At 32.9% G+C, this 14946-nt stretch overlaps 1 protein-coding gene across 3 annotated transcripts in view; it reads right to left on the reverse strand.

Moving 5' to 3' along the window:
• The window catches only part of NIPBL (NIPBL cohesin loading factor), a 197659-nt gene that overhangs the window by 95030 nt on the left and 87683 nt on the right, over positions 1-14946 (reverse strand). For all 3 annotated transcript variants that reach the window (XM_038535302.1, XM_038535300.1, XM_038535301.1), the window contains exons 4-8: positions 14328-14455; positions 10358-10457; positions 9637-9788; positions 3956-4116; positions 2928-3024 (exon numbers count right to left, since the gene is read on the reverse strand). In XM_038535302.1, the coding sequence (XP_038391230.1) occupies positions 2928-3024; positions 3956-4116; positions 9637-9788; positions 10358-10457; positions 14328-14455 (638 nt within the window). The remainder of the gene's footprint in view (positions 1-2927; positions 3025-3955; positions 4117-9636; positions 9789-10357; positions 10458-14327; positions 14456-14946) is intronic.

Here is a 14946-nt window from a genome sequence, read left to right on the forward strand (position 1 = left end):
AGGAGTTCACTGTTTCTAAAGATGATATAACACAAATATTTTGGGCAAATATTCTCATTCTTTCACTTATTATCTAAGGAAACTGACAAGTCTAAAGTAAGAATAAGTCTGTCAAATTATAAAATAACAAATTAATCCTATTACACTATCATGAATATTTACCAGTACAAGAAAGTGGAAACAATTATAATCTTTTGGATCTTCACTTACTTCACGAACTGGTGGTAAAATATTGATTTATACCTTTATGTGGTGTTCTCTTTCTCCCTCCACTTAACATCATTCACATACTCTTTTCAGCTTGCTAATCCTCCTTCTATTAGAAAAATATGCAAGACCAGCAAATTTCAAGGCTCAATAAAATATCTTCAGCCCAGATCCCATTAATTTAACAAATGCTATATGATACAAAGAAGTAGGAAAATAAGCTAATCAAATGGAAAAATTCTCCTACTTAACAAGCTTTTAAATGAGAAAAAAATTCATTGATACGCTTCAGAAATGAGTATAATTGTTACATTTCTTATCATTAGATTATAACAAGTTTAAAAACCCACAGGAAATTATAAAAACCAGGATGAAAAGTGCTTTATAGAAAGAACTTAAACCTAGACTTGTCTTAAATTAACGTTTCAGTGTTTAAATATAATATGTATGATTTTTTTTCAATTAGCAATGTTAATATATTTAAAGTATGATATATAAAAATATAACTTTTTAGAGAACATATCTATTAGAATGTGATAAAGATGCAACTGGAGCAATTTACTAAAAATGTTAGTTTGAAATTATATCAATAGATAGTGGTTTTAGACAAGTTTATACAGGATGTTAAAAAGAAACGAAACTAACATTTTTTGGGCCATTTATTTCGTGTTATAGCTTGTGCAAGGTGCTTCGCACATCAATTCATTTAAATAATTTACAACAACCTTGATTTGTATTATTATCACTATTCTGCAGAAAGGAACATGAAGCTTATAGAGGTTAAGAAACCTGCTCAAGGTTATATAGCTAGCAAACCTGAAAAATTTAAACCTAGATTTTTTAACATCTGAATTATAATACACCATATTGCCTTTGTATTTAAAACTTAAGTGACAAATTATATATATTTTAGAACAAACAATTCCAACAATTCATCTAAAAATCAAATTGGACTCACAATGCATTCAGCCTTCAAAACAAGCTGGAAAACAACCTCATGAACAGAAGTAAAGGTTTCTAATGAACAATGTGTTCATGAAGTTGTTTTGAAGTTTTTTCTATCTAAAGTTATCCATTCCATCCATCCATCCTCAAGAGTTTGAGGAAAAATAGGCTGATTATCTAGATCAACCAGCTATCCCACTGTTACTCCTCCCTGGCAGTCTGAATAATTTCTCACCCTAACAATACTTGTGAGGTATGTACCTAACTTTGATGCCTAACCTACAAATAGAGTTATTCTGAAAGTTGCTCTCTCTTTCATAAGCTGGGTTATTTTTATCCCTGAAAATTCATAGAATTATAGAATAAGAATGGCTCATAAAAGTTCAACTTTCACCTCAGGAAAAATGTGTTCCAACTCTGTGATCAGAGACAATCTGTGAAAAAAATACCTTTATGATAAGAGGCACACCAGACCATGATTTATCAGGCTAGAATTAGAAATTCTTATGGATAGAGAAAGTTTACTATCAGCTATATTGCATTAATTAAGCTAATTCTTTAACATGGAATATAATACTCTTTCCCAATAACTCTGGTAATTCAAATTATCACACTTTAATTTTAAGTACTTCTAAAAAAAGCCCAAACTTGGACTTAAATTCACAATTTTATGAATCTAGTATACACAAAAGTCCATACAAGATTCTTTGGGAATTTGAAGATAAAATTCACATCCACAAGATAGTATAGGATAAATTATTAGAAAAAATATAAACTAATGAATGGTTTGAGAAGATTAGAGGAGAAGGGTCCATGGAAGATCACCCATTTAACTTAGAACTTGAAAAGATAGGATTTTTAATAAAAAGAAATGAAAGTCTGTGTAAAAGATTTAGAGAAGTAGTATAGAATAGGCCTCATTTTGACAAGTGACTACATGACAGGTAAGAGACAACTTTATGATAATTCAGGACTGGAATGGCATCAATAGAAATAGGAATGGCAAAAAGAACAGTGAGAACAATTTTGAAAATGAATTTGAAATACCAGCTAGACACAAGGAAATTCTGTCTGGAAACAAAAAAATTGTAACTTGGGACACAGGACTAGAGCCAAAGACATTGATTTGGCAACTCTATTCATGAAAGTAATCAATGCTGTTACTAAAACTGAGTAAAACAGCCAAGGAAAAAAGTACAACAGGAGATTAAAAAGTCTGATGACAGAAATCTTGAGGAATGAAAGGACAGAAGAACTAATGAAAAACAATAAAAGAAATGAGGAAAACTGGTGGAACTGATATGAAATAAGTTTTTTTTGGGAAGGTGGAGGATGGGGAAAGATCAAATTTCAAATGTTGAAGAGAAGAAGGCTGTGCTTTGAAAAGATCATTGGATTTATCAGTGAGGATGATACTATAAATGTTTGAAAACACTATCAATTTACAGGGAGAATTACAGGTTTGTTTCTTTCCTACAATAAATGAAAAACAATAAAGAATAGTTTTTGGTATCTGCAATTAAGAAGTTTGAGCTCTTTACTCAACTTGAAATATGAGCTAGGGGCACCTGGGTGACTCAAGTTACTTAAGCGTCGGACTCTTGGTTTCAGCTCAGGCCATGATCTCAAGGTTGTGAGACTGAGCCCTGTGTTTGGCTCTGCACTGGGTGAGGAATCTGCTTAAGATTCTCTCTCCCCACCACACCCTCTACAACTAAAAAAAAAAAAAAAAAAGGAATATGAAATGCTGAAGGAAATTTTAGTTACAACAATACCTTTAGGAGTTCCATCACTTCCAGCAGGGGAGCATACTGGTTGTGGAGACCTCAAAGGAAAAGATGCAGCATTCCTCATTGTTGAAGAATCTCCATCCTAAGAATAGAGTGTAAAATTTATACCTAAATGATAGGAGAGGCTTTAGAGAAGTTTTAAATGACCAATAAAAGACATAAACTACTGACAGGTAAAGTGTTGGTATTCAAAAGCATAATTCTTCTGCACTTTCCTGTTTTCTTCATGGTAAATCTTAGAAGAACTGAAATTGTATCCAAAAGAATCAACAGCCTATGCATGGCAATGAATAAGAAAACTGGTATTACTACTATGCTCCATTTTTGTTTACTGTTTTCTACAAAAGGAGCTGTGAACACCCTCCCAGGCTATAAATGTCTAGAGGGCAGAGTTCACGGTCATCTTTGTTATCCTTATACACATGTAACTTATCTGATAACACCAGCAAACCAATAACATATAACTTATCTGATAATACCACAAAAATCAATTCTAGTATGTGGAATATCTTAAAACACCAAAGTAACCTTAAATTTCAGAGAATAAAGTTTTGTGCATGTCTTAGAAAAAGAGCTAAGTGCTAATAAATAAAGGTTCATTATTTAAAAGAACATTTTTGCATAAAGAACTATTTAAAAATGAAACTACATTTTGTTAAGAACCAAAACTTCTACACCAAGGACTGGCAAACTTTTTCTGTAGAGGGACAGATAATAAATATTTAGGCTTTGTGGGCCACATACAGTTTCTGTCACTCACTATTCTTTGTTGTTGTTGTTTAAAATGTAAAAGCCATTCTTATTTGTAGGTCATACTATTGGCCAGTTTACCAACCTTACTCTAGTCTATGCTCTGTGGGTATAGACCACATTGTTCATAGACAGATTCTCAGATCTAGTATAAATCTTGATATATAGTAGGTACAATTTAAACTGTGAGATCAAAATGCTAGGTTATGAAACAAATATCAGGACTATTTTATTACCTCAACGATAACTAATATATTACATACGTCACTACTTAGCCTGTGCACCATGTGTAGGTAGTCGTCACTTGAGCCATGTCTAGGATTATCAGCATGATGATTAGCTGAATTGCCAGACAACGGACCAGAAACTTTATTATCATGTATGTTTCTCAAACCACCTGCAACAATGGGACTTGATACTGATGCTGAAATTAATAAGAATAAAAACAAAAAGCTTTATAAAAATAAACTGTTAAAATTCTTAGAGAATAACTGTTCACAAAATATTTTAAACATACATAAATTACAGAAAACAATATAATGAGCACTCATGTACTATCTAGAGCTTGATCAGCTCTTAACACTATGCCACATGTCATTCAGATCCATTTTTGAAAAGAAGTAAAAAATCAGATAAGGTTGAAGCTCTCCATATATCTGCATATTCCTCTCCTGTTTCCTTTCCTTTACTCCATAAAAGTAACCACTATATTGAATTCACAGCTCACTCCATGAATATCTTTATGCCTTTACTATAAATGAATATATTCCTAAATAATACAGAGCACTATTTCACATAAACTTTACATAAATGGTATGCTATACATATGTCCTTCTATAATTTCATTTTTATTTCATTATGTTGAAATTTATCCATCTTTATATATGTAGTGTTAAATGCACACATTTTATTTTTATTTTTTTAAATGTTTCTTTTTGTTTTATTTTGTTTTGTATTTATTCATAGAGAGAGAGAGAGAGAGAGAGGCAGAGATACAGGCAGAGGGAGAAGCAGGCTCCACGCACGGAGCCAGATGTGGGACTAGATCCCAGGTTTCCAGGATCACACCCTGGGGCTGACGGTGGCGCTAAACCACTAAGCCATTGGGGCTGCCCAAATTCACACATTTTAAATAGATACATATATTCTGCTGCATATTGTACACAATATCCCATTCTTATATTCAATGTTTAGATTGATTCAGTAATTTTGTTGTTATAAACAGTGCATATTTTTGTACATGTATACATGTACCTGTATTGTACATTCTTGGACATGACTTTTTTAAAAAAATGTGTGTAGGAGTGAAACTTTTGGATATGCCCATTTTTATTTTTATTTGACAGAAAGAGAATGAGAGAGCACAGGCAGGAGGAATAGTAGAGGGAGAGTGAGAAGAAGGCTCCTCACTGAGCAGGGAGCCCCATGTTACCCTATGATCATGACTTGAGCTGAAGGCAGACACATAACCAACTGAGCCACCAAGATGCCCCCAGATATGCCCATTTTTATTTATTTTTATTTATTTTTTTTTAATTTTTATTTATTTATGATAGTCATATCACAGAAAGAGAGAGAGACAGGGGAGAAGCAGGCTCCATGCACCGGGAGCCCGACGTGGGATTCGACCCCAGGTCTCCAGGATCGCACCCTGAGCCAAAGGCAGGCGCCAAACCGCTGGGCCACCCAGGGATCCCTATACCCATTTTTAAACCTTACTAAATAGTAACAAATAGCTTTCCAAATTACTTATGTCCATTTGTATTCCACTGGTAGTACATGAGAGTTCCTATTGCTCTATATTCTTGTCAACAATGTTTGTCAACCTGAGAATGGAAAAGGTCCCTGATTGTCATTTTAATTTTTGCATTTCCTTGATTAATAGTGAGGCCAAGCATCTTTTCATGTATACTGGCCATTCAAAATTCCCACCTTAACATAAAAATAATAAAAAGATAGGCTTCCACATTTTCTTTTTAAAATTTTAGTTTTGTTTTTTTCCACACTTAGGTCTTTAATCCATCTTATCTTTCTGTATAGTTGAGATAAAAAATTCAGTTTTACATTTTTCCATATAGATAACTGTCTTAGCAAAATTTATTACAGAAAAACCAGTTTTTGCCCATTAAGATCTAATACCATATGTGTCAAGTTTCCATTTGTTCATGAGTATGTTCCTAGGCCCTTTACCAAATTCCACTTCACCATATTTTACTCTTCCACAGACCAGTAATATTACAGTAAATCTTGGTAACTGTTAGATTGAGCATTCCACTTCTCATTCCACTTCAAATTATCCTGCTATTCTTGGACTTTCATTCTTCCATATGAATTTTTAGAAGATACTTAAGTTACACAAAACCCTGCTTGGGATTTTTATTGATATTGTATCAAATTTACAGATTTGGAGCAAATTTTTAATCTTTACCCTATTGAATTTTTCCATTAACGAAGAGGCATAATTTCCTTTTCTTAGGTTTCTTTTATCTCTTTCAAAAGTTATGATTTTCTCCACAAAAGTCTTATACATGTTAACTTTTTAAAGATTTATTTATTTATTTTAGAGAAAGAGACAGCATCAGTTGGAGGAGCAGAAAGAAAAGGAGAGAGAGAATCTCAAGCAGACTCCCTGTTAAGTGCAGAATTCCAGGTGGGGCTCAATCCCATAACACCAAAATCACAACCTGAGCCAAAACCAATTGTGTGCCACCCAGATGCCATTACATTGCTAAATTTATTCCTAGGTATCTTACGGTTTTCCTTGAAATTGTTGATGGTATTTAAAAAGATTATACTTCAAATTACTTATTTTAGGTGTATAAAAATGAAACTAAATTTCATTATAATGATCTTGTACCCAGTAACAGGATACTTTTTTGATTCTATTATCTCATATGTTGCTTCTCTTAGATTTTCTATGAAGACAATCATATCACCTGAAAACTGACATTTTCATTCCTTCCTTACCAATAATTATTTATTTTTTATGCTTATCTTCTTATATTAATTAAGACAGCTACTACCACACTAAGTGATGATTACAGACTCTCACGTCCTATCCTTGACTTCAAGAGGAATGTTTCTAACTTTTTACCCCAGACAGATAGCCTTTATCACAAAAGGATTATACCACTCTATTCCTATTCAGTAAAAAGCTTTTTTTTTTAAATAAAGATTTTTACTTATTTATTCATAAGAGATACACAGAGAGAGGCAGAGACATAGGCAGAGGTGTAGGGGGATTGATGTGGAACTCAATCCCAGGACCCCAAGATCATGCCCTGAGCTGAAGGCAGATGTTTAACCACTGAGCCACCCGGGTATCCCAAAAGCTTTTAAATCATAAATAAAGGCTGAATTTTTTGAATGCTCTTTTGGCACCTATTAAAAGGCACACAGGATTCTTAACCTCTTAATTTGTGTTAATTATCTAATATTAATCCATGTATTCCTGATAATACATACAGTTTTATAATACAGGCTGCTGTCAATCAGTACTGCTAATATGGTTTGGTAGGGATTTATTTAGAGATTTTGTTTCTATTTTCATGGATGTTGACAGGTCTATAATTTTCCTTTCTCATACTTTTCCTCATTACACCTGATTTTGGTATTCAGATTATTATCTAACTCTATAGAATGAACTGGGAAAATGTTGACATTTTTCTTTTGTCTGGAATACTTGGTAGAACTTACAGATAAAATTGAGTTTTATTCCCTTCCATCTCTTTAAGAGAGAATTTGAACTACTAAAGCTGCATATACATTTTGAATTATGACAGGTATTGTCAAAATGCTCTCTAAAAAGATTGTACCAATTTATATCCCTATAAAGAAACGAAGGAAATTCAAATTTCCCTGCACATTTGTTGATGCTGGGTATCACATAACTAAAAAATATTTACTAAGCGGTTGATACAGAATTTTATTTAATTTTGATTTCCATCTCTAATTAGATCATGTTCTGAAGAGAAAAAAAAACATGAAAGATATATTTGGGACAATGGTGAAAACTGAATACAGACTGCATATTAAATGATAGTACAGAACTATTCTTAATTTTCTTAGAGGTGAATTATTACATTTGGTGTTTATATAATTTTCTTCTTCTTAGCAGATTATTTAACGGCAAAGACTTATGATGCCTGTTGATGAAAGAGTTCACTGTGCTCATCTTTCAACTTTTCTGCACAGCTAAAATTTTTATAACATAAGGTTGAAAAAAATGTTTTAAATGTTATCTTCCACATACTCTAAATTTCCATATATATTTACCTTATTTCTGGATTCTTTTCTGTCCCACTTACTATCCATTTGTTCCTTACCACACTACATTTTCTTATTTATGATAACCTTAATATCTAGGTGGGGCTAATCCCTGAGTAACATTTTTAGTTTCTCAAATACCTGAGAAATTTCCAAGAAATGAGTCATTACTGAAAAGGCAGATGCTCAAACTAATATTTCTCTTTTGATTTTGTGATTTCAACTTTTCTTTTGAAAAAGCCGGGTTTATCTTGTTTAAAAAACAAGAGTAATAAAAGCAAAAGTTTATGTTCTTTCCTACATATATGAATGTGTATGTGGATATTTCTGTAAAGAACAAATGGGTCCTTCTTATAACATTTTCCTTTCACTACAGTTAAAATGTTCCTCATACTTTTGTGTGCCAGAGTATACTAATATTTCACAAGTATCAAGAAGCTACAAAATATATGCATACTCATGTTCAGCATTCAAGCTAAATTCTGTAATTTTGGAACTATCTATTCCAAATGTGTGATCTGCCTCCTAGTTTTCCCTTAAATTAGTGTATAAAATAGTCTTAACCTAGTATTTCATTATCTAGAAGTTTGCTGTTTTGATCAATGCCTAAATTAAAGGTTTGTAAGTTACAAAGTTTATAAAGGATGTTTGACTCCATGCATAATAGAAAAGAAGAATATATACAGGAACTTATAATTGATTGCAAATGTTAAAAATTGCTGTTAATTACAGGGGACAGGGATCCCTGGGTGGCGCAGCGGTTTGGCACCTGCCTTTGGCCCGGGGCGCGATCCTGGAGACCCGGGATCGAATCCCACGTCGGGCTCCCAGCATGGAGCCTGCTTCTCCCTCTGCCTGTGTCTCTGCCTCTCTGTCTCTCTCTGTGTGACTATCATGAATAAATAAATAAAATCTTAAAAAAAAAAAAAGAAAAGAAAATGCTAATTTAAAAAAAAAATTACAGGGGACAAAACACAGATAGATATTTGTTATATTTCCTTTTGTACTTTTTAAAATTTCTCAAAAAAAGGATATGCTTTTTCTTCTTTTTAAAGATTTTATTTATAGGCAGAGGGAGAAGCAGGCTCCTGCAGGGAGCCTAAAGCGGGACTCAATCCCAGGACCCCAGAATCATGACCTGAGCCGATGGGAGATGCTCAATCACTGAGCCACCCAGGTGCTCCCCTCCCCTACCCCCCCCTTTTTTTTTAACTTTTAGGTATATACTTTATTTATACTAGTAATAAAAACTTATTTAGAAACCATGACATAGTCCCAAAGCAATATAACCTTAAAAAGACATATTATCAACTAATTTCAATTGAAAACTAGTAATCTAATTCCAGAAATTTTTGCATCTGAGATTATTTTTTCTACCAGCACTGTATTTACTTCATAGTAAAATTTTCACACTATTTATACGTTAGCAATTAAAACATAATTCTTTTTTGGCTTAGTGCTATGTAAGAAGAAAGCCCAATTAAGAAAAGAAATTCCTAATTTCATAACTATAATATATTCCATTGTATAATAACCTAATATGACTCAATCATATGACAGGGATCCTTTTACCTACCAAATGATGAATTTCAGGATAGTCTTTTAGTCTGTATTTTAAAAAATCATATAAAGAAAAAATAAATTACAGGCATTCCCTATAAATAATCAACTTTCTTACCTTGCTGCATCTGGGGATGTGTTGTGTAACTTGAAGGATGGGAATATGGCATGTATCCTGCAGGGCTTTGTGGGGCATATGGACTAGGCACTGGGCTATTTTGTTGTGGCATAAATCTGTTCCCAGAGCTTGTCTGTGGTGGCACAAACCGGCTAAAACCCAAAATCCAAATAAACAATATCAGGAAATGAAATAAATATGCTACTCTTTGAGATTTCACAGTCATAAAATTCTCCAAGCTCTGATCTGTATAAAACAAAATCTATATGCACAGTAAATTTTGAAAAATAGAGAATTTAAAAATTATTTATGGTTCATAAACTAAGGGTTACATTAAATAATTTGTAAAAACAAAACTAGCAATTCATTTTTTACTTGCATATAAGTATCTATTTATTTAAGATAATATAGTCATGCTCCTTTATCAATTAAATTGTCCTTTATAAATATTCTTATTTATCTCAAACACATTATTTTAACACATTCTTTTGTCTGTATAAAATTAAGTCACAAAGATGGTAGTTAATGCAATTAGTATATTAGAACATTATTGAATCTAACATTTTAAGACAAATGTTCATGTGAATTACTATTTAAGGCTAAGCATTTCAACTTTTCAATTACATATAATTCACCATTACCTAAAGATATAAATACAGTGTACATCCACAAGCATATTTATTACAGAAAATAGTACTTCATAAAATGATGCATGTATTACCTGGAGGGGCTATGTGAGATAGTGGTTTGTTGATAATTGGAAGATGCAGGACTACTGTGCATGGAATTCTGAGAAAGTTTATACTGAGACATCATCATTCCTACATAACATAAAAGTGGAAAACATGTTATTTTCTTTTAATAGTAAAATATCCTTTAAATAATTTATAGTAATGGCTCTATCATAAATATTTCAAAAGTTCTTTCCTTTTTTTGACCCACATATTCATTTTGAAGAGCAAAACAGAGAAGCTAAGTATCAAGTACAACCAATGTTACCAAAACATTGGTATACTATACCAATGGTATACTATACCTTTTACTATATAACTAATCCAGGACCAGAGATAGAGATTTAAAAAAAAAAGTACTTGTTTACTTAATGTCCTGTCATTTAGCCTTATAACTAAAAGAACCTTTAGAAATCACTTTATGTGACCTCTGACCAAATACTACACAATTCCTCCTTCCTTCCTCCTCCTTGGGTGGTTTTTCCATTACATGGAATACTTTATTACAGACATCTCCAGTCTTTAGAAGCTTCATTTCACAACACCATTTGTTTCACTGTGATTCAGATCTCAGTTTTAAAATACTATTTTACTGAAGGGCCCAAAGTATGAGTTGCTGTGATTTCCATATTGATGTTTTGATGTGAAACAGAATGCTCCAATTCTTTCTTACACAATAATTCTTTGCCACATAGTAAGGATTAAATGAATATTTGATTAAAAAATGAAAGTGTGAGGATAGTTTCAGATTCTCATATTTCTTTTCAAGCTAGACACTGTCCCTTCAATTATTACACAAATGGCATTTTGTTATACAGGAGATGCGGATAAATTCAGTTATTTAGACATTTTAAAATCAAAAATAAAATCTATGATTAACCCCGAACTTTCTTATGATACCAATGATATGATATTCTTTCTTATGATAGCCAATCTTTTGGGGAGCTATAAGTATCACATTATATTCCCAAATTCCATTTCCTACTAACTGATATGAAAAGTGCCTTTCACTGCCAAAGAAACAGTCAACAAAACTAAAAGACAACCTACAGAATGGGAGAAGATATTTGCAAATGACCTATCAGATAAAGGGCTAGTATCCAAGGTCTATAAAGAACTTATTAAACTCAACAGCAAAGAAACAAACAATCCAATCATGAAATGGGTAAAAGACATGAACAGAAATCTCACAGACGAAGACATAGACATGGCCAACAAGCACATGAGAAAATGTTCCGTATCACTGGCCATCAGGGAAATAGAAATCAAAACCACAATGAGATACCACCTCACACCAATGAGAATGGGGAAAATAACAAGACAGGAAACCACAAATGTTGGAGAGGATGTGGAGAAAGGGGAACCCTCTTGCACTGTTGGTGGGAATGTGAACTGGTACAGCCACTCTGGAAAACTGTGTGGAGGTTCCTCAAAGAGTTAAAAATAGATCTGCCCTATGACCCAGCAATTGCACCCCAAAGATACAGATGCAGTGAAACGCCGGGACACCTGCACCCCGATATTTATAGCAGCAATGTCCACAATAGCCCAACTGTGGAAGGAGCCTTGGTGTCCATCCAAAGATGAATGGATAAAGAACATGTGGTCTATGTATACAATGGAATATTACTCAACCATTAGAAATGACAAATACCCACCATTTGCTTCGACGTGGAGGGACCTGGAGGGTATTATGCTGAGTAAAATAAGTCAATTGGAAAAGGACAAACATTATATGGTCTCATTCATTTGGGGAATATAAAAATTAGTGAAAAGGAATAAAGGTGAAAGGAGAGAAAATGAGTGAAAATATCAGTGAGGGTGATAAAACATGAGAGACACCTAACTCTGGGAAATGAACAAGGGGTAGTGGAAGGAGAGGTGGGCGGGGGGATGGGGTGACTGGGTGATGGGCACTGAGGGGGCACTTGGCAGGATGAGCACTGGTTGTTATGGTATATGTCGGCAAATTGAACTCCAATAAAAAAAATTTAAAAAAAAGAGTGCCTTTCACCAAGAACATTCAAACAGAAGTTAAATGTCCATTTGCCAGGAATACTGAAGAATGGGATTCTAGCCCTAAAACAGTAGCTGAATGAGATGAAGGCTCAAAATCACCCCAGAATCTACCACTAGCAGTGGGTTTTCTTTTATATGAAGTCTGAACTAACTTCTGAGCTTTCTGTTCCCACTCCAATTTGGTAGTAAGTGTGTTCCATAGCTTAATAATTTAATTACTAAAAAATAAATAAATGATTTAATTACTATAATTATTTTGGTTATTATTATTATTATTTTTTTTTTTGAGGGAGAGCAATTCTCTATGAGATGAGAGCTAAAAAAATATTTGGGACAAGCTGGAATTACTAGTTTGACAGCAATGGCTTTATTAAAAAAAAAAAGAATGCGGGAAATGAAATTTCTAAAAGTCCTTTCTGATTATTTCAAAGTTCAAAAGAACTAAAATAAAGTGATTTGCATATTATTAAATTGGCTTCATATGTGTGACTACATTTACATTTAGCAAACAAGAATCACTTTTTTAAATTTTAAAGCCGACTATCACGAGGGAAATGCTTAGGAAAAAAAATCATAATATGCATGAAATCAATTCATTTTTTAATGCTAAGTTTATGTTTTCACAAAATATGATATGGAGAAATCAATATTTTTGACTAAAATATAACTGCATGTAGTATAAAATACAAAATGTGTGACTGAAAGATGAAAACTCAGTTTTTAACTAGAGTGATTTACTACCCAAATTAAATATTTTAATATGTTACAAAATGTAGTTTAAATAGCTTTGGAAGACTTCTTTTATTCAATTTTATATCTATTCACATTATCTTATACTTAATGTTCCTATCCTGTAAATTTTTCTTCCAATCAATGATCTCTCCATAATTTCTTTCATTGCAACATTCTTTCAGAGCATTTTAATTCTAAATTTACTTTCACTATTCCTATCTGTCTCCTCCTACAGCAATCTAGCTTGTTGGTTCTGGTACACAGATAGTGTAGTCCTGCAGATCTGCCTTCAATTTGCTGAAAGGGGAATTTGGGCAGAGGCATTTCTATAGATGCAATTTGGGGAATGGATAGTAACTATGCAACTGCTTTAAAAAAACAGCTCACAGAGACATTTACAAAATTAACAAATACTATTTTAAAAAAATAAGACAAAACCAGGAGCGGAGTGGAGGGCTTCATGGAGGTATTGTCAATAAAACTGACAATATTCTTGAATACAATTCATCAGTTAACTAAGTTGAACCTTCTGAGTTGTCTAACCTCTTCCCTTCTGACTATTTTAATTTTGAGAGGCAAATAAGTACCTGGGCTTGTCAGATTTAGTAAAGATGTTCATGGGTACTCCTTGACTACATAAAAATTTTATCTATGTTGAATATCATACTCTTCTGCTTTTTATGGTATTTATTATAGATTTTTTCCTTAATAATAATACTTACAAGCCTACTTTTCTGCTGCTATGGCAACAGAAGTGTTAAACCAGTTACTATATGACTGAATGTAATCATCAGTACTAAAACTAATACTTGGTATAATTATTTATACAAGTACTACAAGTACTATATGTTGAAAAGCTCTATGTATTTTTATTATTTGATTAATGAAAAGATTCCTTTCTTATCAATTCCATGATTTCCTAAAATAAAAAAGACTTCTAAAGCTCTTTGACTGAATAAACGAATACATTCTGAAATATTTAACAAAATACACTTCTAATTCCCAAGGAATTTAGTTACATATTAAACTGCAAGAATATTAACACCCATTTAGTTTCCTACTTTCTCTTGGCTGGATTCAAGGTATCAACACAGCATTCAGAGACTAGGCTACCTTATTAAAGGAGACACTTTAATTTAATTACATGCAAGCTCTGACAGGAGAGCCACAAAAAAATATAATAATATAAAATTCAATGAAAAATCTCACCACTTTGTACATATCTGTTCTGCATACTTTTCTCCCTGAAAACATTAGGACTCCTTGCCAGGACGGCCTGCAACAAGACTGGTATGTCACCTTCTGGATCATCACTGCCAAGGTTATCTTTCAATTCTCTGTAATTAAAAAAATAAGTATCAAAAATTAAAATAGTGATTGAGAATTCCCTATTCTATGTTTTAGTTAGATAGCAATTCACCAGTGAAATTCAGAAAAGACTGAGGTAGAAAATCAAGAACTTACAGCAAAAAAAAAAAATAAAATAAAATAAAAAAATAATAATAATCACAAAAGATGTCTATCAATTTCATGGATTTTCGAAGATGCTATTCCTGGAATATAGTTATCAAAATGACAGTGAAGAGTTCTTCTAAGGAAAACATTTTTCCTCATTTTATTTTAAACAGAGTGAGAGGGGACAAAAAGGCCCAAACATTATTTTATGGAACTATGAGTTTATTTAAGAATGTTCTCATTAGGGACACCTGGTGGTTCAGCAGTGGAGCATCTGCCTCCAGCTCAGGACATGATCCCAGGATCTGGGATTGAGTCCCACATCAGGCTCCCTGCGAGGAGCCTGCTTCTCCTTCTGCCTATGTCTCTGCCT

This window comes from Canis lupus, chromosome 4 (genome assembly GCF_011100685.1).
Source record: "Canis lupus familiaris isolate Mischka breed German Shepherd chromosome 4, alternate assembly UU_Cfam_GSD_1.0, whole genome shotgun sequence".
In the NCBI taxonomy this organism is placed as follows: Eukaryota; Metazoa; Chordata; class Mammalia; order Carnivora; family Canidae; genus Canis; species Canis lupus.